At 40.1% G+C, this 24549-nt stretch overlaps 1 protein-coding gene across 1 annotated transcript; it reads left to right on the forward strand.

Moving 5' to 3' along the window:
* The first annotated feature begins 9854 nt into the window (after window positions 1–9854).
* Window positions 9855–22713, forward strand: LOC148000476 (uncharacterized). The gene is given in 8 exon segments (XM_087589589.1): window positions 9855–9879; window positions 10260–10296; window positions 12424–12485; window positions 14646–14679; window positions 15172–15214; window positions 16255–16383; window positions 21113–21789; window positions 21892–22713. Coding segments are annotated over 8 exon segments (1335 nt in total). The 3' UTR covers window positions 22220–22713.
* The last annotated feature ends 1836 nt before the right edge of the window (window positions 22714–24549 follow it).

Below are 24549 nucleotides of genomic sequence, written 5' to 3' on the forward strand. Positions count from 1 at the left end.
ATTGTAGAATTATAAATCTTGTCCTAGACTTTGTTAATGTTTAGCTCTACAAAATGATCTTACAAAGCTATATTCCTTTCCATATGAAATAAAATTGTTTATGCTGAAATTCCCTGTTTAGTACACATGTTTACCTATTGTTTATGTTGAGCCATTATTTCCAGACAACAGATCTGTGCTTTAAGGTGAGCCTTTCTAGAGAGAGCTCACTCTCATTTCAAAACTTTAATGCTCTTTGAAATATTTAATTTTATTTTTTTTCTTATTCACTTTACATCAAACTCACTGACCCTGTCTCAGTCTCCTTATTCTACAGTCCTTTCCGGTTCCCCTACCCCTTCACCTCTGAGCAGTCATGGATCCCCTATATATCCCCACACCCAGGCACTTCAAGTCTCTGCAAGGGTAGACACTTCCTCTCTCTCCAAGGTCAGACAAGGCAGCTCAGCTAGAAGGAGGTATCCCATGTATAAGGAACAGCTTTTTGATAGGCCCCATCCCAGTTGACTGGGACCTATATGAAAATCCAGCTACTCTTCTGCTACATATGAGTGGGAAGGTGTGAGTCCAGCCCGTGTATGTTCTGTGGTTGGTGGTTCAGTCTCTGAGAGCCCCAGGTGTCCAGGTTATTTCACTCTGTTGTTTGTCCTCTGGAGTTCTTATCTCCTTGCAGACCTGGAATCTTTCCTCCTAGTGTTCCCTAAGAGTCTACTGCCATACATCCCTGAGCAAGGCAAATCTTGTCATTAGAGTTTTTAAGTGGGAGGAAGGGAGGGAGGGAGGGAGGGAGGGAGGGAGGGAGGGAGGGAGGGAGGGAGGAAGGGAGGGAAAGAGGGAAAGATTGTGTGTATGCTTTCTCGAGCCTTTTAGTTTGTGCTCTATTTAAAACTTAACCATGCCTCATGTTTTCTCTTGTGAAATTCGGGAGGATACCAGTCAATAATCATAATCATTTGCTGAAAAATGAATTAAAGATTATTTGCCTAGACCTGTAGTTCCATGAATTACATCCCAGACTGTGGGAGGTAGGAGACACAGACCTTTGTGAGTTAAGTCCAACATGGTCTATGGGGTGGGTTTCAGACCAGCATGGCTACATAGTGAGATCCGGTTTCAAAAAAGAATGTTTGTAAACATCTAAACTAAGACACAGGGGACTCAAATATAAAGGGCTTCAAATGCTCGCTAAATGTTTTTCTTATGAATAGTACGATAACCATAACTTTAAAATCTATGCCACAGTGCAAGAAGACCAGCACATAAAAAAAAAGTGAAGCATGTCAGATTTAACAAAGGTAAGATTTTTATATCATATATAAATTTACTATATTGTAGCTGGTCTTATTCACCCTAGATAAAATAGTGCAGACATTTTAGCTCCTTTCCTACTGTGACCACACAAGGCAGCCCAGCTAGCAGAAAGGAATCCAAATGTGAACAGAATGTGAACCTGCCCTCAGTTCAGTAAACCAGGAGTCCACATGAAGAGCACATGAAGCTGCACGTCTGCTACCTGTGAATATGGGGTCTATGTGCAGCCTTGCGTGCTCTTTGATTGGTGGTTCAGTCCCTGTGAGCCCTCATGGTCCCCTGTTGGTTAATCTGTAGGTTTTCTTGTTGTGTTTCTGAACCTTCAATGGCACTGTCCTCCTTTGAATTCAATATCCTTCACCCAACTCTTTCACAAGACGCCCCAACCTCCACCTGATATTTATTTGGCTGTGGGTGTGCACATCTGTTTCTATCCAGGGCTTGATGAAGACTCTCAGAACAATTAGCCAAGGTTTCTGTCTGCAAGCATAGCAAAATATCATTAATGGAGTCAAAGATTGGCTCTCTTCCACAGGGTGGGTCTCAAGTTGGTCCAGTTATTGGTTTGGTATCTCCTTAATGTCCGTTCCATTTTAACCTGCCTATCTTGCTGGTAGGATAAATTTTGGGTTGATGTTTTTCTAAGTGCTTTGGTGTTCTCCTCCTTCTCCTGGAAGTCTCCCCTGTGTACAGAAGATGACCACTGAAAGCTGCATATCACCTGCTGCTAGTAGGCTCCGAGAGTCTCAGCTCCATAGATAGACTGCTAAGAGCCCCCATGGTTCCTGGTCTTTGTTTCACGACAGAGATGCCTCTCCACTGGTATCTTCTGTCCCAGCTCCCATACAACACCTGCTCTGCACCTTAGTTCCCCTCCCCATCTCCCACAAATTTCCCTCCCTCAATTGAATCCTGATATCTATTTCATTTTCTCTCCTGAGTGAGATTCACGCATCTTCCCTTGGGCCCTCATTACTTAGCTTCTTTAGGTCTGTGCACTGTGGCCTGGTTATTCTGTAATTTATGGCTGCTAAGGTCCTCACCTTTAAGTGAGTACATACCATGCCTGTCCTTCTCGGTTTCAGTTACCTCATCCATTATGATGTTTGCCAATCCCATCCATTCTTAATTTTTAGAAAAAAAAACTGTCAAGTTCCTTTTCAAAGGGGGTTGTAAATGTGTCCTCCCACCAACAATGGAGGAGTGTTTCCTTTGCTCAATATCCTTGCCAGCATGTGCTGTCACTTGTGTTTTCTATTTTAGCCATTCTGACTGGTGTAGGATGAAATCTAAGAGTTCTTTTTATTTGCATTCAGTGATGACTGAAGACTGAACATTTACTATTTCTCTGCCTCCTGAGATTCCTCTGTTGAGAATTCTCCATCTACCACTTTACCTCACTTTCCAATTGGTTTATTGGTGTCTAACTCCTTGGGTTTTTATATATAATTTGACCATTATTTCTCTTTCAAGTGCAGGACTGGTGAAGATCTTTTCCCAATGCGTAGGCTTCTGTTTTGTCCTTTAATGGTTTCCTTTGCTTTACAGAAGGTTTTCAGTTTCATGAGTCCCCATTTATCAGTTGTTGGTCTTAGAGGCTGGGACATTGGTGTTCTGTTTAGGAAATTGTCTACTGTACTAATGTTCCAAGGATATTAATGTTTCTGCTTCAATGCTGAGGTCTTTCATCCATGTGAACTTGAGTTTTGTGCAGGGTGATAAATACTCATCTATTTGCATTCTTCTTCATGCAGACATCCAGTTACACCTGCATCATTTGTTGAAGATACTTTCATTTTTCCCCCATTGTATGGTTTTGCCTTCTTTGTCATAATCATGTGTTGGTAGGTATGTGTGTCTTTTCTTTGATTTGATTCCACCTATCAACTTTTTGTTTCTGTACTAATTCTATACAACTTTTGTTAAGATTGCTTTGTGATATGTCTTGAGATCAGGGATGGTGATACCTCCAAGAATTATTTCATTTTTCAAGATCTATATCTATATCGATATCTAACTCTATCTATCTATCTATCTATCTATCTATCTATCTATCTATCTATCTATGTCTTAGCGATCTTGAGTTTTTTTTTTTTGAAAGAATTGCTCTTTCAAGGTCTGTAAATAACTGTCTTGCAATTTTGATGGGAAGTGCAGTGAATGTGATGATGCTTTTTATAAGATGGCCATTTTCACCTTGTTAATCCTATCCATCAGTAGCATAGGAGACCTTTCCATCTTCAGATGTCCTGTTAATTCCTTTTTCAGAGACATAATGTTTTTGACAGACAGGACTTTAAGTAGCTTGATTAGAGTTGTACTCGGCTATTTAATGTTCCCTGTGGTTACTGTGAAGGGTTTTGCTTGGCTGAATTTTTTCTTATCTCTTTTAACTATTGTATGAGGGAGGGCTGCTGGTTTTCGGAGTTAATCTTGTATCCAGACACTTTTCTGTAAGGGTTTATCACCTTTGGTGTAGGTGTACTTTGGTAGATTTTGCGAGGTCTCCTTTGTATGTGGGCAGCTTTGCTTACTCTCTGGTTTTAAGTTTCTCTGCATTTAAGTTGTTATTGTCTATTGGCTGGTTTAGGTATGCAAATTTGATCACTGAGGTCTCTAAGACTTTTAACATGAAGGGGTGTTTGTTTTTATATGGCTTTATCAGCATCTAATGTGATGATCAAGTAAAATTTTTTCATAACCCCACCCCTACCAGCTGCAGCTATTTATTCATTTTCATGGCTGTCAAGCCATCTCCTCTGTATCTCCCCAGACCCGATCCTGAAACACTCAATTGTCCCAAATTTACCCACTCCCACCTAGTTCCTTCCTTCCTCTGCCTCCTCTGACTATTTTACAGTATGTTCTAAGTTAGATTCAAAATCCTCACTTGGTTCTTTCTTGCTCATCTTCTTTTGGTCCTGAGTATAGTAGTGATATCCTGTACTTTATTGCTAATATCCACTTAGAAGTGAGTATACACCATCCATGTCTTTTGGGTCTGGGTTATGTCACTCAGGAAGATACTCTCAAGTTCTATTCATTCACCAGCAAAATTCATTATCTTTGTCCTTAGTAGGTGAATGGTATCCCACATTGTCTTTTTTCATTTTAAAAATTTATTTTTTTAAGATTTATTTTATTTATATGAGTACACTGTAGCTGTCTTCAGACACACAGAAGAGGGCATCAGATCCCATTTCAGATGGTTATGAGCCACAATGTGGTTGCTGGGAATCGAACTCAGGACCTCTGGAAGAGCAGACAGTGCTCTTAACTGCTGAGCCAACTCTCCAGCCCATAGCAGCCTTATTTATAAGAGCCAGAAGCTGGAAAGAACCCAGATGCCCTTCAACAGAGGAATGGATACAGAAAATGTGGTACATCTACACAATGGAATATTACTTACCTATCAAAAACAATGCCTTTATGAAATTCAAGGGGCAAATGGTTGGACCTGGAAAATATCATCCTGAGTGAGGTAACCCAATCACAGAAAAACACACATGGTATGCACTCATTGATAAGTGGCTATTAACCCAAATGCTTGAATAACCCTAGATGCCTAGAACACATGAAACTCAAGACGGATGATCAAAATGTGAATGCTTCACTCCTTCTTTAAAAGGGGAACAAGAATACCCTTGGCAGGGAATAGAGAGGCAAAGATTAAAAGAGAGACAGAAGGAACACCCATTCAGAGCCTGCCCCACATGTGGCCCATACATATACAGCCACCCAATTAAACAAGAGGGATGAAGCAAAGAAGTGCAGGCCGACAGGCGCTGGATGTAGATCTCTCCTGAGAGACACAGCCAGAATACAGCAAATACAGAGGCGAATGCCAGCAGCAAAGCACTGAACTGAGAATAGGACCCTCATTGAAGGAATCAGAGAAAGAACTGGAAGAGCTTGAAGGTGCTCGAGACCCCATATGAACAACAATGCCAAGCAACCAGAGCTTCCAGGGACTAAGCCACTACCTAAAGACTATACATGGACTGACCCTGGACTCTGACCTCATGGGTAGCATTGAATATCCTAGTAAGATCACCAGTGTAAGGGGAAGCCCTGGGTTCTGCTAAGACTGAACCCCCAGTAAACGTGATTGTTGGGGGGAGGGCGGCAATGGGGGGAGGATGGTGAGGGGAACACCCATAAAGAAGGGGAGGAGGAGGGGTTAGGGGGATGTTGGCCCGGATACCGGGAAAGGGAATAACATTCGAAATGTAAGTAAGAAATACTCAAGTTAATAAAAAAAAAAAAGTATGTGTACATGTGACCTATGAAGCCAGAAGTAGTCATTCTCATAGAGTTGGAGTAAGAGTTTTAGAGACGGGACTGAGAACTGAACTGTAGTCCTCTGGAAGAGCACCATGTGTGCTTAAATGCTGACCCATATCTCAGGTCTATAAATTATTATTCTTACTTAATATAATTTTTCTTTACTTATTCACTTTAAATTCAGCTCATCGATTGTCTCCTGGTCACTCCTTTTACACAATCCTTCCTCCATCTCCCACTCCTTCTCCCCTGAGTGGGTAGGAGACTTGCACTTGACGTGTCTGCAAGGCTAGGTGCTTCCTTTCCCATTGAGTCCCGACGAATCAGCCTAGTTAGAACAACATATCCCAAGGATATGCAATAGCTTTTGGGATAGCCCTCGCTCCAGTTCTTTGGACCCACATGATGACCAAGCTGCATGTCTGCTATGTAGGTCGGGGAGGCCTAGGCCCAGCCCATGTATGTACTTTGGTTGGTGGTCCCTAGCCTAAGAGCCTCAAGGGTTCTGGTTAGTTTACTCTGTTGGTTTTCCTGTGGAATTGCTATCCCATTTTGGGTACTCAGTACTTTCCTGTATTCTTCCACATAGATTCCCATGTTCCCTCCACTGTTTGGCTGTGGGTATCTGTATCTATGTGTCCAAGTGAGATGCTGGATGGAGCCTCTCAGATGACAGCTTGCTCATGCCTGCAAACATTAAAGAATATCACTAATAATGTCAGGGATTGGTACCTGCTCATGAGATTGGTCTCAATTTGGGCTGCTCTTGGTTGGCCATACTCTCAGTCTCTGCTCTAACCTTGGACTTGCAATATTTTTGGTAGACAAAATAAATTATGGGTGCCATATCCCCAACGTGGTCAGTCACAGCTAAGGTCATCCCAGTTTTTTCTTGGGTGCCTCAATGATTCTAGGTCTCTGTCTCATCAGAGATGCCCCCTGCTCTTCACCCTTGTCAGTTGCAGATTTCCATTCATTTTCAGAACCTTCCACCCATCACTCCTCTTCCTTCCCCACACCTGATTCTGAACCCCTCCCCACCCCTCTGTATCTCTTCTCTATCCAGTTCACTCCCTCCGACTTCCTCTTAGGACTGCTTTGTACACTCATTTAAGTGAGATTCAGGCATCCTCACTTGTGCATTCCTTCTTGTGTAGCTTTTCTGAGTCTGTGGATAGTTCTATGGTACCTGCACTTTTTGACCAATAACCATCTATAAGTGAGTACATACCACACATGTCCTGTTGGGACTCAGGATGATGTTCTCACGTTCCATTGCTTTGACTGTATAATTCATGCTGCCCTTGTTCTTAATGGCTGCATAGTATGCCATCATGTAGGTACACATCTTTTCCTTTATCCATTGTTCAGTAGAGGGACATCTAGGTTGTTTCCAGTTTCTGGTTGGTATGAGCAAAGCTACTAGAACATAGTTTAAGATGTGGTTCTTTGGTATCGTGTGACATCTTTCTGACTACACCCAGGAGAGTTATAGCTGGCCCTGGAGGTAGAACTATTCTCAGTTTTCTGAGAAACCACCCAATTGATATCCAGTTATTGTTGACACCCACCAGTGATGAAGTAGACTTCCCTTTGCTCCACATCCTGCCAGCATTTACTCTCACTTGAGTTTGTCACCTTGTTTTGTGATGGGTGTCAAATCACATGTCAGTGGGTTTGAGTAAGCAGCCCTTGGTTTTGTTCTCTGTATTGTTTGCCATGTTTCTATGTTTATTTTCATACCATCTTCTCTTGAGCCTGTTTGCTTCTTTTTTCAATATTTCAGATTTGATGTTTAGCTGATTTATGAAATTGCTCCATTTTATGAAGGGACATAGTGCTATGAACTTTCCTTTTGCACTGCTTTTATTGTGTTCCCTAAGTTGGGATGTTTTGTGCCTTCATTTTCATTGAATTCTAGAAAGTCTTCGATTTCTTCTTGCACCAGTGGTCACCGAGCATAGCATTGTTCAGTTTCTATCAGATTGTATGCTTTCTATTGTTTTCTTGTTGATGTAGTCCAGCTTTAGTCCATGGTGACCTTATTAGATGCAAGAGTTTTTTGGGGGGATTGTTGTTGGTTCTTTTTTTCCCTTTTCTTTTATCTGTTGATGTAGATCTGTATCTATATATGTTCAATTTTGGAGAACATTCCATGAGATGCTGAGACGGTACATATTTTTTATTTGTGTGAAAGGTTCTGTAGATATCTGTTAGGTCCATTTGGTACATGCCATCTATGAGTTGCATAATTTTTCAGTTTAGTTTCTCTTTTGGTGACATGTCCTTTGGTCATAATAGTGATAATATGTAGTTGATGCCCCCTACTCTTAATTTGTGAGGTTTGAGGTGTGGTTTAAGCTTTAGCCAAATTAGTAAATGTTTCTTTTATGAAGCAGGATGCCCTTGCATCTCAGGCATTGTTCAGAATTGAGACATCATGTTGGTGTATTTTCCTTTGATTCGTATGCAGTGTCCTTTCCCATCTCTTTTGATTATTTCTGATCGAAGGTCTATTTTACCAGTTATTAGATTGACTGCTTCAGCTTGAGTCTTGGGTCCATTTGCTTTTCAGTCCTTTGGTTCAGCCCTTTATTTTGTGGTAGTTTTTATCTTTGTGGCTGAGTTCCGTTTCAATATGCAACAGAACGATAGATTCTGTTTATACATCTGCTCTCTTAGACCCTGTCTTTTTGTTTGGCAAGTGAATCTGTTCCTGTTCAGAGGTATTAATGACTAACGATTGCTTTTACTTATTATTTTGATGTTGGTTTGCATGTCTTTCTCTTCTATTGGTTTTGCTGTGTGATTATTAATTTCTTCTGTTTTGTTGAGTTCAGTTACTCTACTTGTCTTGGAGTTTTGCTTGTAGCATCCCTGGTAGGTATGGATTAGTAGAAAGATATAGTTTGTATTTGGTTTTGTCACAAAATATCTTTTTACTCCATGTATGTTGTTTGAAAATTTTGTTAAGTGTTGTAGTCTGGGCTGACAGTTGTAGTCTCTTAGGGTCTAGAAGACATCTCATTGGCACTTCTGGCTTTTAATTCTCTGTTGAGAAGTTCGGTATATTTCTGATTGGTTTGCCTTTATATGTAATATGTTACTTGCCTCTTTCTCCTTGCCGCTTTTTAATTTTCTCTCTTTTTTGGTGGATTTACTGTTTTGGTATTATGTAGCTGGAGGATTTTCTTTTCTGGCACAATAAAGTATTATTTGTACTTTAAGCTTCTTGTGTGTAGATAGGCATCTTTTTCTTGAAGTTTGGGATGTTTTCTTCTATGATGTTGTTGAGGATATTTTCTGTGCCTTTACTCTGGGAAACTTCTTCCATTCCTATTTTTCATAGATTTGGTCCTAATTTCACATCCTGCTTGTCAGGCTGTGTCTTTTTAGTGGGGAAGATGAGTTCACTTATATTGAGAGATATTAATAGCCAATGAGTGTTAATTCCTACCATTCTCGTTTTGTGAAGAGATTATTATGTGTTGGGAACACTAATCAATTTGGTGTTCTGTGAGGTTCTTTTATGTTCATAAGCATTCTTTCTTTACGTTGTATAAATTATCTTCTATGATTTTGCTGAACATATGTTCTCATCCTTGGAGCTCGTACTCTCCACTTTTGCTCATGGCTATTATTCTTAGTAGGAAATTTCACAGTGTCTCAGACTATCTGAACATTTTGGGTCAGTCATTTTTTTAGGTAACCTTTTCTTTGGATGATGTATTAATTTCTTAAAGTATATATTCTATGCCTGAGATCATCTCTTCCAATTCTTTTATTGTGTTGGCTGTGCTTCTGTTCTTGTTCTCTTTTGTAGATTTTCCATCTCCAAGGTTCCATCAGTTTGTTTCCTTTATTTCTTTTTTTATCATTTGCAGGTATTGACATGTTTTATTCATTTTTCACCTGTTTGATTATATTTTCCTGTACATTTTAAGGGATTTATTAATTTCTCCTTTAAATTCCTCTATCATATCAATAAGATTGGTTTCAAAGTAATTTCATTGTGCTTTGATTGTGTTAGGATATCCAGGTCTTGCTGTAGTAGGATATCTGGGCTCAGGATGTGTCATGTTGATTTGGCTCTTGTTGAATGTATTCTCATGCTGGCCCTCAACCAACTGTTTATCCCTGGGTGTTTTTCAGGTGCAGTGTCCTGAGGTGGGCTCTGGGTTTTTCTCTTTTTACGGGTGAAGTTGAGACATTGTCTCACTAAATTGTAGTTCTGTTTGTCTAAGGAATCACAGTGATCAATGTGTTTTTGCTTCCTCAGTGTTGGTATTCATGTTATGCACCACCAGACCCAATCTGTTATTCTTTCCAGAATCATTAGCCCAGAGTAAAAAGAATCACAGTTGATTATATTCATACTGGTAAGGATTGGGCTTTCTGTCATTCTGAGAGAGTTCAGTTAGGATCATCGCAATTGTTTACGGCTATTTATTTCTAGACATTAATGTTTGATAAATTGCTGTCATCCTTGATTTGAAATATATAGGGAATGGATTGGTTCTAAGTGAAGTAATTGGCTACAAATGAATATTTACTCTAGAATACTCTCTAGATTGCTCTTATAGACATTGATACTAATAATGAGTCTGATTATTCGTAATATTCTTCTATACTTGTAATAATACATTCTTTGTTTTTATTTTCAGAAGTATTTGTTTTTAACGATGAAAGGCCTTTGTCCCGGTAAGGTTTAACAATACATTAATACTAGAGAAATGCAAAGATAATAAGTAAATTATTTTGGGTATACTTTGAGACTTGTGTCTTACAGGTCCCACAATATTCTGAATATAATTTTAGGTTGAAAACTTGTTCAGTGTATTTCATAAGAAAATGAAAATTATACTCACCCACCATTTCCAAGAACAAACTATACAGTTTTTAAAAAGAGCCTGCTAGGATTAACTGTGCAAGTTAGTGTCTACTTAAGATTCTTTGGCTTTTCAAAGCCTTACTAAATACTTGTGCACTAAGACCCACACTCATAGTTATCATTTCAGTCATTCATCTTGTCTGACATGTTACATAATTTGGAATGATTCTCAGTCAGTCATTACTAGAGGATGGCAACAATTTCTTTCCTCCTTTGGCACCAGCTATGAATGCAAAGGTGTAGCATATATCATAGATGTTGGAAGACACCCATGAGTTGCAGTCCATCCAATGACAGGCTGAGAGAATTTGAAGGTGGATGTTAAGAATTCTCTCTGTACATTTATTGGGTGTTATGGTTATTCTGAAGGGATGGATATGTACAGGATTTTGTGTGTCTAGATGAACAAACTATATCTTATCTTGGTGGGCGGTTTATGTCCTTATAAGTTAGTTATGAGTTAATTGTGCGAATGTATTGTTCATTAAGTAATTAACATATGACTCTGGTTGCTGGGTTACAGTTTGTTGAGTCATGACTTCACTGGGTTGTTGGGAGTGTGAGAAGAGTCTGTGACAGGAAGCCGTGCTAGGCTATAGAATGCTTGGGGCTAGCTTGACATTTGGCCACACTAGCATGGCCCACGGAACGTGATGTGGGTTTCAGGTTGGGAACAACCCTTTATGGAGACAGTGTGTGAAAATGGAGGACAGAGAAACATCTAGAGCATGTGATTCCACCTGGCATGGGAACTAGAGGGAATCATTCACCTTTTAATTATTCCACAAGTCCCATGTCTTCCTGAAAGTTCCACCCGTCAATTATCCATTCATATGATCTGCTTTCCACAGTAACAGATCCTTTGAATCTCAATAGGTTAGCTGAATGTATAGAACTAAATGACCATGTGACAATTATTTATCTCTGTATAAAAGGGGTTTTTGCCTTCCACATCAGTTGGACATGAACATACAGGTGAAGGCCCATCCATTCCTGTCCAGGATGCTAGGTTAGACACTGGTTTGGTAGAAAATTAAAAGGTGTATTTCAAGCTAATTCTGTGCTCATTAAGAGTAATTACCTCCACAAGAGAAGACAATTATGTTGTTCTCTTTATTTGGGCTCTACATCAGGAAAACATTTTATAAATACTATCAAATGACTTATTCCCTCCATGTTTAAAATTTCCTAAATCATACAAGCTAATGTCAAAAATCAAGATTCAAACTTTTCCATACTAAAACTGTTCAAAGACTCCTTGCAAAATATGCATTTTAACTTATACTTGGAAGTGCAAACAGTTTCACAGTCTCAATGCGCTTAGTCTTATTGTTCTTTTTTTCTGTTATTACCTTCTTATGTTCATAAAAACGCATAAATGGCACAGAAACAGGCATATTGTGACTTCAGGATTCATTCATGCATGAGTTAAGAAGGAGCAGCTTGAACATTACAAAAGCAGTGGTGGGTTTTGAAGAGTTCTAGCAGCAACAGAAATCTATTTGATGTTCGACAAGCAAACCACTTGGGTGATACCATCATAGATAGTGAAATATTCACAAAGTATCATGGGAAAAGGTGCTTTGTTGCATCAGGGGCAGAGACTGTTATGATTAATGTAGTCAGGGGACTAATTCCATTGCATCTACAGATTAAAAATATCACTTGGTATAGCTATGAGAGCAAAAGCTGGAGAGGTGTGTGTGTGTGTGTGTGTGTGTGTGTGTGTGTGTGTGTGTGTGTGAGTGTAACTGTGTAATGGTTTCATTTGTGTTGCTAAATTCCTTCCCTTTTTTCCACATTGGGAAAAGTTGAAAGGAAAGTATTCCCAGACTTGTAATGTAATATAAGTTAGGAAATCAAACAAGAAGTAATTCAGTGCATTGGATTAATGTTTAATATGAATATTAACATAACAATCTTAAAATACCCCACAGTTGAGTAAGATCACCAAGACAGCTAAAATCCATTCTGAAAACATCTATCCAGCATAATTCAGGTAAGATTAAGTGTAAGTCCTCTACTGATTCTACCCTTACTATAAAAAGAATAAGGAAATCAAATACAAATATATTTATATTCTTTGTTCACTTGCTGGCAACAATTTTTAGACTATAGATTTATTAAGGTATTGTTTCTAAGAAATGTCAAATTCAAATTATACCGTCTGATGTGTTAGCTTCTTCAAATTGAACTACTCATGCGTGTAGTGTCTTATGATACAAAAAATACACTATTCCATGATTTGTGTCTTCTCTAGACACATAGCAGTAAGTTGACTTTGTAATAAAATACATTTTTATTTCAGTTTTTTATATATAATATATATATGATTAATGCTACGTATTATAGGTGTTAGTGTCTGTAAAATATGATAAGGTTAAAAAACAAACCAAAACAATATTCAATTACTTTCATTATGTTTTGGAGACTAAATGTTTTTAGCATAATCTGGAATTTTTCCCTTCATAATATTTCAATCATACTTATTTGATAATTCATAGATTATCTTATAGTTATTTTTAGATGTCTTCCATTTGATGTAAATATCTTGATATTATAAATATCTGGCTCACTCAGGAACCCTTGGAGAAGTGAATAGTGTGTGAGATTTGTAGGTAGTGCTGGGGAATAAAAACTGATATTCTTAGCATTCAATGAAAGCGGCCTCCATATGGGCTACTCTGACAGCACCTTTTCCCTGTAGTCCTATTAATTAGCAAAAGATATAGTGATACTTGATTTATATGCTGCAAGACAAAATTTCCAGTACAAACAACATTGACACAGTAGATGGAAGGTTGAAAAACCACATCATTCTCCAGTACACAGCACTGAATGATCCCTTGATTGAGTCTGAATAAGATTAGATTCCAACAGTGGGAGAAGCACCACAGAATTTATCCTTTCAGCAACCTACACCACAGCATCTCTCATACCTACTGTGCCTTTGGAGAGAGCCAGCCAGAGAATAGTGTAGAGGAACCTAAATGACCCTCTTCACATAACCCTGAGGGAAACAGAATTATCATAATGTGGGTGTCTTTTTTAAAAATGTATTTCAGCACTGGAGTTTTGTTTGTGTTGTCGAGGACTGAAAGAGGCCCCACACATGCTGAGCATATGGTCCACCATAGAGACATTTTCTCAGCCCATTTGTTGATAGGACAAAAACTTGCTCTGGTCATGGGCAATGCCAAGGGGTGTGCAGTGGAGTTTTACATACTGTAAAGGAAATGAACTAGGGTTGTTCATTCTCTGAAGCATGTTTCAAGGACAGGCTTTATCCAGAGAGTGAAACTTGAGACACACTATGGTTTATATGTGGAAATATATTTTAAAAATGTTTTATGTGAGATTGCTGCTCTATCTGCAAGTTTCTTTCATGCTTCTCTCTCTGGAGTAATAATTCATGTTGCATAACTACTAAGGAAGTCTTTCCAGTTGCTCTTGCCATGGCCGGCAATGGAAGTTGATGTTGAACTTCTTTTTGCTGGAAATGAGCTAGGGGTCAATGCTAGATCTGAGGGCCCTTAACATCTTCTTCAGAAGATCTCGACTACAGTAACACACTGATCTCTCAAGAGCTTTGTCACACTTGCAGCTGGAAATGTTTTGTAAAGTTCTTTGGGTCTCCTATACTTGACTGTCCTGCAATGACAGTCACCAGAGACTGTGCTTCCCGGTGGTAGCAATGAATGTTCCTCCACAGTGAAGGAAGTTCAAGTCGACCTTTGTAGCAGCCCCTTTCACTGCTGTACCAGATGAGCATGCTCACTTAGAGCGCTGCAAACATCCCTAGTCCAGAGGCAAAAAGCAGCAGTGGCAACATGACGCTGTCCTTTTAACCCTTCACTATGGGACAACAATTCAGGCTAAGATGGTAATTTCTGTGTCTGATAGTGATCAGGATCATAGGTAATTTGCACAACAATTTTTATAAGTAGTAACTTTTGATGAAATTTTCTCTTTGTCTTTAAAATATACTAGGAAATGGGAAGGAAGGTTTTTGCATATATTTATTATTTACAAATAACTATTCACTTTAAAGGCTTTTCATAAATGGTGCCAAAAGATATAGGGTCACAAATATTAGCCTTTGCACTTATTGTCATGTTTCCTATAGTTGTTTAGTGACAAATTTTGCTTCCCTATTTAGAAGCTGGTATGCAACTTACAGGAAGATCACCATGGTGAGAATGTGTGCATTGTACAATACATTAATCTGTAAAAAGTATAAAGTTCAGAACATGACACTGTCTTTGCCTTTGTGTACAACGATTTCAGCTTCTTTATTTCTTCTATAATCACAAGCTAAACAATTATTTGTAGAGCAAACCATGTTCAAACTACTAGACCTATCTCCCACACAGCATGAGATATGGACAAACATCCTTAGGTAGGGAGATGATTCAGTGGATAAAGTGCTTGCCATGAGTCTGTGAGAATGGAAGTTTGGATTCTCAGAATCCACATGAAGTCTGATGATCTCACGTGCATCTGAATCCTGGGGCACGTACGATGAGGCAGGAGGTGGTGACAGAGAATCCCCTGAAGTTTACTGGCTAGTTTGCCTGGGTTTCTTATTCACGAAGAAGGGATTGAGCCACAAAACTGAGGTTGGAAGAATGTTGCATGCTGTTATTCTAAAGGCTCCCTGACAAGCCCTCCTTTGTTGTTCCTAGGTGTGTGAATGTGGATAATGTCAGCTCTACCTCCTCTGTGAAGGTAAAATGCTTCATTGTGAAATTAATTTTCTTATGAATTTTGTTATAATTCAGCAATAGTGTAACTGGGATCAGTTTTATATGGAAAGATTGCTCAAGGGAGTCTACATTGTAGATGTGGAGATTTCTACAAACTGCAAGTGAGCAGTAAGTCCTTGTGGGTAGTGGTGGCCAATAAGAGAATGGACTCAAAAGACATAGTGAGTGGAAGATTGAACACAGTCCTTGTACAATAGAAGATGTCTGATGTTTGACAAGTATTGTTTGCAGAGGTGAGTACACATTTGACTGATTTTAAAATGTGACTGTTACTAGACCATAATATTTCTTTTTTAAAAATTCTTTATTAGATATATTTCTTTACTTTTCCAATGTTTTTCCCCTTCCCGGTTTCCTGTCCATGAGCCCCCATCCCTTCCCCCTCACCCTCTCCCATACGGGTTTTCCTGGGCTGGAGAGATGGCTCAGTGGTTAAGAGCACTGACTGCTCTTCCAGAGGTCTTGATGAATCCAATTCCCAGCAACCACATGGTGGCTCACAACCATCTATAATGAGATCTGATGATCTCTCCTGGTGTGTCTGAAGACAGCTACAGTGCACTTATATATAATAAGTACTTCTTAGTAAGTCCAGACATTTCTATAATCCAGGAATCTCCTAAGTGACTTGACCCTCAGGAAAATGCATGCAATTTTTTTCATCTTTATTAACTTGGGTATTTCTTATTTAGATTTCGATTCTTATTCTGTTTTCGGGTTTCTGGCCAACATCTCCCTAAACCCTCCCCAAACCCTAGCCCCTCCCTGTCGCCTTCTCTATGTGTGTTCCCCTCCCCATCCTCCCCCCATTACCGTCTTCCTCTGCTAAGTTGTAAGTAGGCATATTAGAAGATATTTTATATTTAATAATGAATTTTAATTTTCATGTGTCAATATCCTGTAATTCCTAAGTAATAAAGTTGATTTAAAAGCATGCATCATAAAAGAAAAGAGTTAATTTCGGGACCAAATAAAAAGTTAACTGTCCCCTCTGCATTGCAGGGAGAATCAGGGAGAAAGATCCACATAAAACCTAAGAAGAGCCAGAACAGTTTTAGAAAATCTGGAGTTTATGTGTCTTCTCGGGTAGACCCAATTCTTGAAGTATGGGAAGAAAATACATCTGCAACAGTAATCCCCACTGATGTGAGAAGTAACCTATTTCCTTTTGTGAAGGGGAGTGATGGGTGTTTGTGCCTATGCCTTCCTAGTGCAAGTAGTGAACGAGTAGAGAAAGATCAGCCTTGAGCATTCCCTTCACACTCTCCATATCCTCACTCCTTGCCAGTCACTGCATTAGGCAGTGCTTCTCAACCTTCCTAATGCTGTGACCTTTAATACAGTTCCTCATGCTGTGGTGATTCCCAACCATACAACTGTTTTGTTGCTACTGCATCAGTGTCAGATTGATAATATCATCAACTGTAATGTCGTATTGGTATTTTCAGAAGGTCTTTGCCAACCTGTGTGAGACTGTTCTATGCCCTCCTCCAATAGGGTATGACAGACAGGTTGAGAAGCACTGTCATAAAATGTAATAATAGTAAATTAGACTATGGAAACAGAAGAAAAAACAGAAAATGAGCATGTTTTTAACTCACTGAGGAGAACTCATAAAAATACAGAAACCAAATAGTACATGCTCCTGGAAATAGGTACAGTCAACATGAAAGCGACCACCATAGTTGTGTTTCATTTACTTTGGATTGACTGACTTTATGTGTGTGAATGTTTTGCGTGTATTCTGTCTGTATACCATGTGCGTGTGCTTCCCACAAAAATCAGAAGAGGTCATTTCATCCTTTGTTCTTGTTGTTCCAGAACTTTGTCAGCCAATATTATGTGTTTTACAAAGCAAAGCCAGGTGTCCTGGAGGAGCAATGAATGTTTTAAACTCCTCAGCCCCTTTTCCAGCACACAGATTTAATATGTTTGATAGGCAAAAAGATTAAAATTATCATCAGGGGAAATAAGAAGTCAGTCTTCTGATATTTCTTAACTTCCTGGACAGGACCTCAGCATTCTGGTTTTACCCATTGAAGTCCAAAGTACTTATAGGCAGGGTGCCCACAACATGTGGCTGGGTATGTTGGAGTACACAGTTAATTCACGAACTCATAAAGCAGGCAGGGTGGTCTCTGTCAGTTCAAGGACGTCCGGTTCTTAATTTATTTGGGGAGTACGAGAATGTAAGTTGAATTGTGGGTATCAAAAGATAACTTGTATGAATCAATCTTTCCCTTCCTCTGTTTCCAGTCTCAGGTATCAAATTCAAGTTATCAGTCAGGCTTCCAAGTAGGTTTATCACATTTGTAGCATGATTTACACTTTGGTTAGCATTAACAGACAAACAGTAGATAAACTCTGCATGTGTGTGTGTGGGGCGGGGTTATTTAACATTAACACAAATGCTAAGCAGTGCATGGGAGGATCAGACAAAGAGATGTGAGTTCATGTGTTTGAACACTTGGCCACTGTTTGGGAGATTGTTTAACTTTTGGGGTCTGGCCTCGCTAGCAGAAGGTTTTCAGTGGTAGATTTTAATGGCTGTGACTACTTGTGGTACCAGTACTGTGTTATCTGCTTCCCGGTCTAACAGCCTGTGAGAACCAATAATGTACTGCCAAAAGTCAGGCCTCCCTGTTCCTTCCTTGAAATAAGTGACTGGTTTTCCCCATCAGATATTTTGTCACAGAAAGTACAGAAACAAATTCAAAAGTAACAGCCATCTTTCCTGTTTAAATCCCCTTTCAGAAGTTACAAAGCAAGCAGAAGGGTGTGTCTGCTGATCTTACACACACTACTTACTCCTTACTCCACTGCATACTGTCAACACGTAGCTAACTACCTTCCTCTAGACCTCTAATTTCATCATTAGGAAAGAGGAAGTTCAGATATAATTATTACACATAATGGAATCATTAGAAACTGTAAATTTATAGAAACCAAACTCAAATGCTCTTCGTTTATGCCTAGATCAATTTGGTTTCCAATTAACTACTACAGGTGATGAACCTGAGTAATTTTTATTCTAGGAAGAACTTAGCAAAGACATGGAACTCAGGTACTTTTTATTTTTATTTTTATTTTTTTTCTTTATTAACTTGAGTATTTCTTATTTACATTTCGATTGTATTTCCCTTTCCCGATTTCCAGGCCAACGTCCCCCTAGCCCCTCCCCCCTGTTCCCCTCCCCATCCTCCTCCCATTACCACCCTCCCCCTAACAATCTTGTTCACTGGGAGTTCAGTCTTAGTAGGACTAAGGGCTTCCCCTTCCACTGGTGCTCTTACTAGGATATTCATTGCTACCTATGAGGTCGGAGCCCAGGGTCAGTCCATGTATAGTCTTTGGGTAGTGGCTTAGTCCCTGGAAGCTCTGGTTGCTTGGCCTTGTTGTTCATATGGGGTCTCAAGCCCCTTCATGCTCTTCCAGTCCTTTCTCTGATTCCTTCAACGGGGGTCTCGTTCTCAGTTCAGTGGTTTCATGCTGGCATTCGCCTATGTATTTGCTGTATTCTGGCTGTGTCTCTCAGGAGAGATCTACATTCGGCCCCTGTCGGCCTGTACTTCTTTACTTCATCCATCTTGTCTAACTGGACTGCTGTATATGTGTGGGCCATATGTGGGGCAGGCTCTGAATGGGTGTTCCTTCTGCCTCTGTTTTAAACTTTGCCACTCTATTCCCTGCCAAGGATATTCTTGTTCCCCTTTTAAAGAAGGAGTGAAGCATTCACATTTTGATCATCCATCTTCGTTTCATTTGTTCTAGGCATCTAGGGTAATTCAAGCATTTGGGCTAATAGCCACTTATCAATGAGTGCATGCCATGTGTGTTTTTCTGTGATTGGGTTACCTCACTCAGGATGATATTTTCCAGTTCCAACCATTTGCCTATGAATTTCATAAAGTCATTGTTTTTGATAGCTGAGTAATATTCCATTGTGTAGATGTACCACATTTTCTGTATCCATTCCTCTGTTGAAGGGCATCTGGGTTCTTTCCAGCTTCTGGCTATTATAAATAAGACTGCTATGAACATAGTGGAGCACGTGTCTTTTTTATAAGTTGGGGCATCTTTTGGGTATATGCCCAAGAGAGGTATAGCTGGGTCCTCGGGTATTTCAATGTCCAATTTTCTGAGGAGCCTCCAGACTGATTTCCAGAATGGTTGTACCAGTCTGCAATCCCACCACATCCTCGCCAGCATTTGCTGTCACCTGAGTTTCTGATCTTAGCCATTCTTACCGGTGTGAGATGAAATCACAGGGTTGTTTTGATTTGCATTTCCCTTATGACTAAAAATGTTGAACATTTCTTTAGGTTTTTTCCCAGCCATTCAGCATTCCCCAGCTGTGAATTCTTTGTTTCGCTCTGAACCCCATTTTTTAGTAGGGTTATTTGTTTCCCTGTGGTCTAACTTCTTGAGTTCTTTGTCTATTTTGGATATAAGCCCTCTATCTGTTGTAGGATTGGTAAAGATCTTTTCCCAATCTGTTGGTTGCCGTTTTGTCCTAACAACAGTGTCCTTTGCCTTACAGAACCTTTCCAGTTTTATGAGATCCTGTTTGTCCATTCTTGATCTTAGAGCATAAGCCATTGGTGTTTTGTTCAGGAAATTTTCTCCAGTGCCCATGTGTTCCAGATGCTTCCCCACTTTTTCTTCTATTGTTTGAGTGTATCTGGTTTGATGTGGAGGTCCTTGATCCACTTGGACTTAAGCTTTGTACAAGGTGATAAGCATGGATCGATTTGCATTCTTCTACATGTTGACCTTCTGTTGAACTGCAGCAGTTGCTGAAAATGCTATTTTTTTTTCTATTGGATGGTTTTGGCTCCTTTGTCAAAAATCAAGTGCCCATAGGTGTGTGGGTTCATTTCTGGGTCTTCAATTCTAGTCTGTTGGTCTATCTGTCTGTCTCTGTACCAATACCATGCAGTTTTTATCACTATTACTCTGCAATACTGCTTGAGTTCAGAGATAGTGATTCCCCCTGAAGTCCTTTTATTGTTGAGGATAGTTTTAGCTATCCTGGGTTTTTTGTTATTCCAGAGGAATTTGCAAATTGTTCTAACTCTGTGAAGAATTTGATTGGTATTTTGATGGGGATTGCATTGAATCTGTAGATCACTTTTGGTAAAATGTCCATTTTTACTATATTAATCCTGCCAATCCATGAGCATGGGAGATCTTTCCATCTTCTGAGGTCTTCTTCAATTTCTTTCTTCAGAGACTTGAAGTTCTTATTGTACAGATCTTTTACTTGCTTGGTTAAAGTCACACTGAGGTACTTTATATTCTTTGGGACTATTATGAAGGGTGTCGTTTCCCTAATTTCTTTCTCGGCTTGTTTCTCTTTTGTGTAGAGGAAGGCTACTGATTTATTTGAGTTAATTTTATACCCAGCCACTTTGCTGAAGTTTTTTATCAGGTGTAGTAGTTCTCTGGTGGAACTTTTGGGATGAACCATAGAATATGAAGGAGAGAGAATATTACAAAATCGTTATTTAGAGGAGAAGCAGAGCAAAACATCAGAGGCCAAGAAACACATTTTGTCACTTCTTTTTATATATTTCCATCTTAAAGGGTACCATGAGTTTAGATCCCAAAGAGCAGAATAGTGGTAAGTTTAAACCTAAGAATGTCCACATTGAAGATTTTTAAAGACTCTGGGCCGTTTACTCATCCTGAAAGGAAGCAGACGTTACTGAATATCATTGAATGTAGTGCTAAATATCGACGGAATACAGAAATAGTTTGGGGACTATAAATCAAGGTCCTGACTTTATCAGAAGGGTGATGAAATGAATAAAATCAGTGAATTTTAAATCAAAAATAACAATGATAATTTTCCTTATAGGATGAAAAAACTAAAATGGAAAATTTCCATTCCGTGCCTTCTGAGGCTGCTGCTGATGTTGGACCTTCCACTTCTACTGCTGACAGCCTGGATGCTGCTGAGCCTGCGCAGAATGAGTCCACCAAAGAGGCTGCCAGTCTGACTGCAGTTGAGCCTGAGCCAACTAAGTCCACCATTGCCGCTGACAGTCTGACTGCAGTTGAGCCTGCGCCAACTAAGTCCACCATTGCCACTGACAGTCTGACTGCAGTTGAGCCTGCGCAGACTAAGTCCCCCAAGGAGGCTGCCAGTCTGACTGCAGCTGAGCCTGCACTGACTAAGTCCACCAAGGATGCTGCCAGTCTGACTGCAGCTGAGCCTGCGCCGACTAAGTCCACCACTGCCGCTGACAGTCTGACTGCAGTTGAGCCTGTGCCGACTAAGTCCACCAATGCCGCTGACAGTCTGACTGCAGTTGAGCCTGTGCCGACTAAGTCCACCACTGCCGCTGCCAGTCTGACTGCAGCTGAGCTTGCGCCGACTAAGTCCACCAATTCCGCTGACAGTCTGACTGCAGATGAGCCCGAGCTGTCCCATACAAATGCTGATGACAGTACTGTGTCAGGTGACTCAGGACCAGCTAGTCACATTGGATTGGATTATGTAGTTGATTTACCTCTTTACAAGGAGAGTACAAGGTACAAACCCCATGCTGACCCAGAGCCCACTCCTGGTTCCTGCACTTGTTATTCCCTTGACTCCATTCAAATGACTAACCTGACTCTTTTGATATCCCTTAGTGAAGAAGAAATATTTTATACTGCTTCTTCAGATGAGGAATCTTCTTTTATTCCTGACATAGAAGAAGGTCTGCCTGCTACTCAGGCACCTGTTGATAATTTTGATGCTTCTGCGTCAGCTGAACCAATAAACCACAGCATGAACCCTCTCAGGGTGGGTGGATATCTTTGGGCACCAGCGATAGCACACATCCCCTTTTTGCCTTTTTTATGGCTTGTATCCTCACTTTTCTCTGTCATAACATGGATGAAAATCCAAATTCAACATGCATGGCATGAAGAAAATGGCCAAGGAGCTCCCACTGACAAAAAAGTTGGATCAGATTAGTTAGACAAAAATAGTAGCTTAAAATAGATGAATTTTTTTCCCTTGAAACCTAGGTCTGTTTTGTTAATAAATTTCATGCTTCTATAGGGCTATTCATGAATAACCTAGAACCTGAAACTTTTTTTCAATTTATATATTTTTAGTAACATGATAAATCCAGTTTGGACAAATACAAGTGACATGTAAAACTGTTTTCTGATTGGTTGTTTTCTAGTCTAGAATGAGGAGATTATGGTCACTCCCAGTGAAGACCTTGTGTTTCCTGAATGACTAAGCAGGGGTAACTTCCTGTTAAATGTTATTGTCTATTTAATGCTGTCATTCTGAACTCTGACTTCTGAGGTTAGCATAGCCTTTGACCGCAACATTCCAAAAGAAGCAACTTCTGAGATTAAAAATAACAAGAGAAGCATCCACCTTCTCACTGTTTCTCACTACATTGATCCCGATGATAATGATACTGATGTTGTTGATGCTGGGCATGACAATATCACCAGTGATGTGCCTGATGATACTGTTGATAATTCTTGTTTTTCTTCTAGTGGCTGCAGCTCCTGATCCCTAGACCCTTGATGTTCCTCCAGGATCGATTGGAATGCCACAGCAGTCTGTGTGGGAGAATTGATCATATATATAAATTGTAGAGTTAAAGGTATAATGTGATAGTAGACTGAAGTAAAAATTTATTGTTTCACTGGAGACTCAGTTGTGCCATGTGATGCTTCCTAGAAAAAATGTTCAATTATTTTCAATTTTATTTTTTACTTGTTTACTTTACATCCTGCTCACTGCCCCCTCCCTGTCAGCCTCTCCCACAATCCTTCCCTTGCGCCCCGCCTCCTTCTCCTCTGAGAGGGTAGGGGCCACTTGGTTATCTTCCCACCCTGGAACATGAAGTCTCTGTGAGACTATGCCCTTCCTCTCCCACTGAGTCCAGACAAGGCCGTCTAGATAGAAGGACATATCCCGCATACGGGCAACAGCTTTAAGGATAGTCCCTGCTGCAGTTTTTTTTGGGACTCACACGAAGATCGAGCTCCATATGTGCTACCTATGTGTGTGGAGGCTTAGGACCAGCCTCTGTATATTCTTTGGTTGGTGGATCAGTCTCTAAGAGCCCTAAGAGTCCAGGTCAATCGATTTTGTTAGTCTTCCTGTTGCGTTCTTATCCTCTGAGGGACTGCAATCCTTCTACTTTTTCTTCCATAAGAGTCTTCAAGATCCATCCAATTTTAGCTGTGGGTGTGTACATCTAAGTCAGCTGCTGGGTGCAACCTCTCCAGACAGCCTCTGCTAGACTCTGTCTGCTAGCATAACAGGGTATCATTCAGAGTCAGGGACTGTCGCTTGTTCAAGGGATCAGTTTCAAGTTGGGTGGGTTATTGGTTGGCTGTTCCCTCAGTCTCCCCTCCAGCCCTATTCCTTCATTTCCTGTAGACAGGAAAAAATTTGGATTTAAAGTTTTGTGGTTGGGTCGATGTTCCAGTTGCTCCACTGGGCTTCCTGCATAGCTAGAAGAGCCAGGATCCCCATGCTCTGTATCCCCAGTGCAGTGAGTCACAAGCTCCAGTGATTCTTGTTGCCTCCCCTACCTCAGTGTCTGTCTCTCTCTGAGGTCGCCTCCTCACTCACCACCCCTATCTGTTGCAGATTTCCATTCATTATCATAGTTCCCTCCCCCTCCCCACACTGGACCCTCAGTGACCCTATTCCTTCCTTTCTCCTTTCCCAACTGCTTCCCTTCATCCATATGCCTTCCATGACCCTTCCATATTCTCAATTATCCTTTCTTGTGCCCTTCTTTTGTTCAGTCTTCTTGGCTCTGTGGAGTGTAGCACTGGGCATCCTTTATTTTATAGGCTCCTTACTGAGAGGGGAGAGGTCATGCTTAGCTTCCTTTTCACTGAGCCCCACTGGATTGCATACCTACTTTAGGCTCCTAGGCATATGAGAGCTGCGTACCTGAAGACAGCAGCTCATAGGCCTTCTGTACAGAAAACAGAAACATTGAGTTAGTTTATCAATTCTTTTCCATGGTCTCTTTAAGAGCCCGTTATTGGGCACATGTTTTAGGTCAAGAAGTTAATACATTTTATTTTCTTTGTCTATCATTAAATTGATTAGATTTATATGTAGGAGTTTTTACTGCTGTGCGTTTTCTATGCAGTATGTGTGATAGAACCCAGTGCTGGTTCCCCTGGAACTGGATTTACAGATGGTTGGTTTTGAGTGGCCAGCGATGTGCTAGCAATTAAAACTGAGTGCTCTACAAACAAAACTAGAACTCTTAACTGCGTCTCCATCTCTCTAGGCCATATGTGTGTATGTGT

Source organism: Rattus norvegicus, chromosome 16 (genome assembly GCF_021556685.1).
Source record: "Rattus norvegicus strain SHRSP/BbbUtx chromosome 16, alternate assembly SHRSP_T2T, whole genome shotgun sequence".
NCBI lineage: Eukaryota > Metazoa > Chordata > Mammalia > Rodentia > Muridae > Rattus > Rattus norvegicus.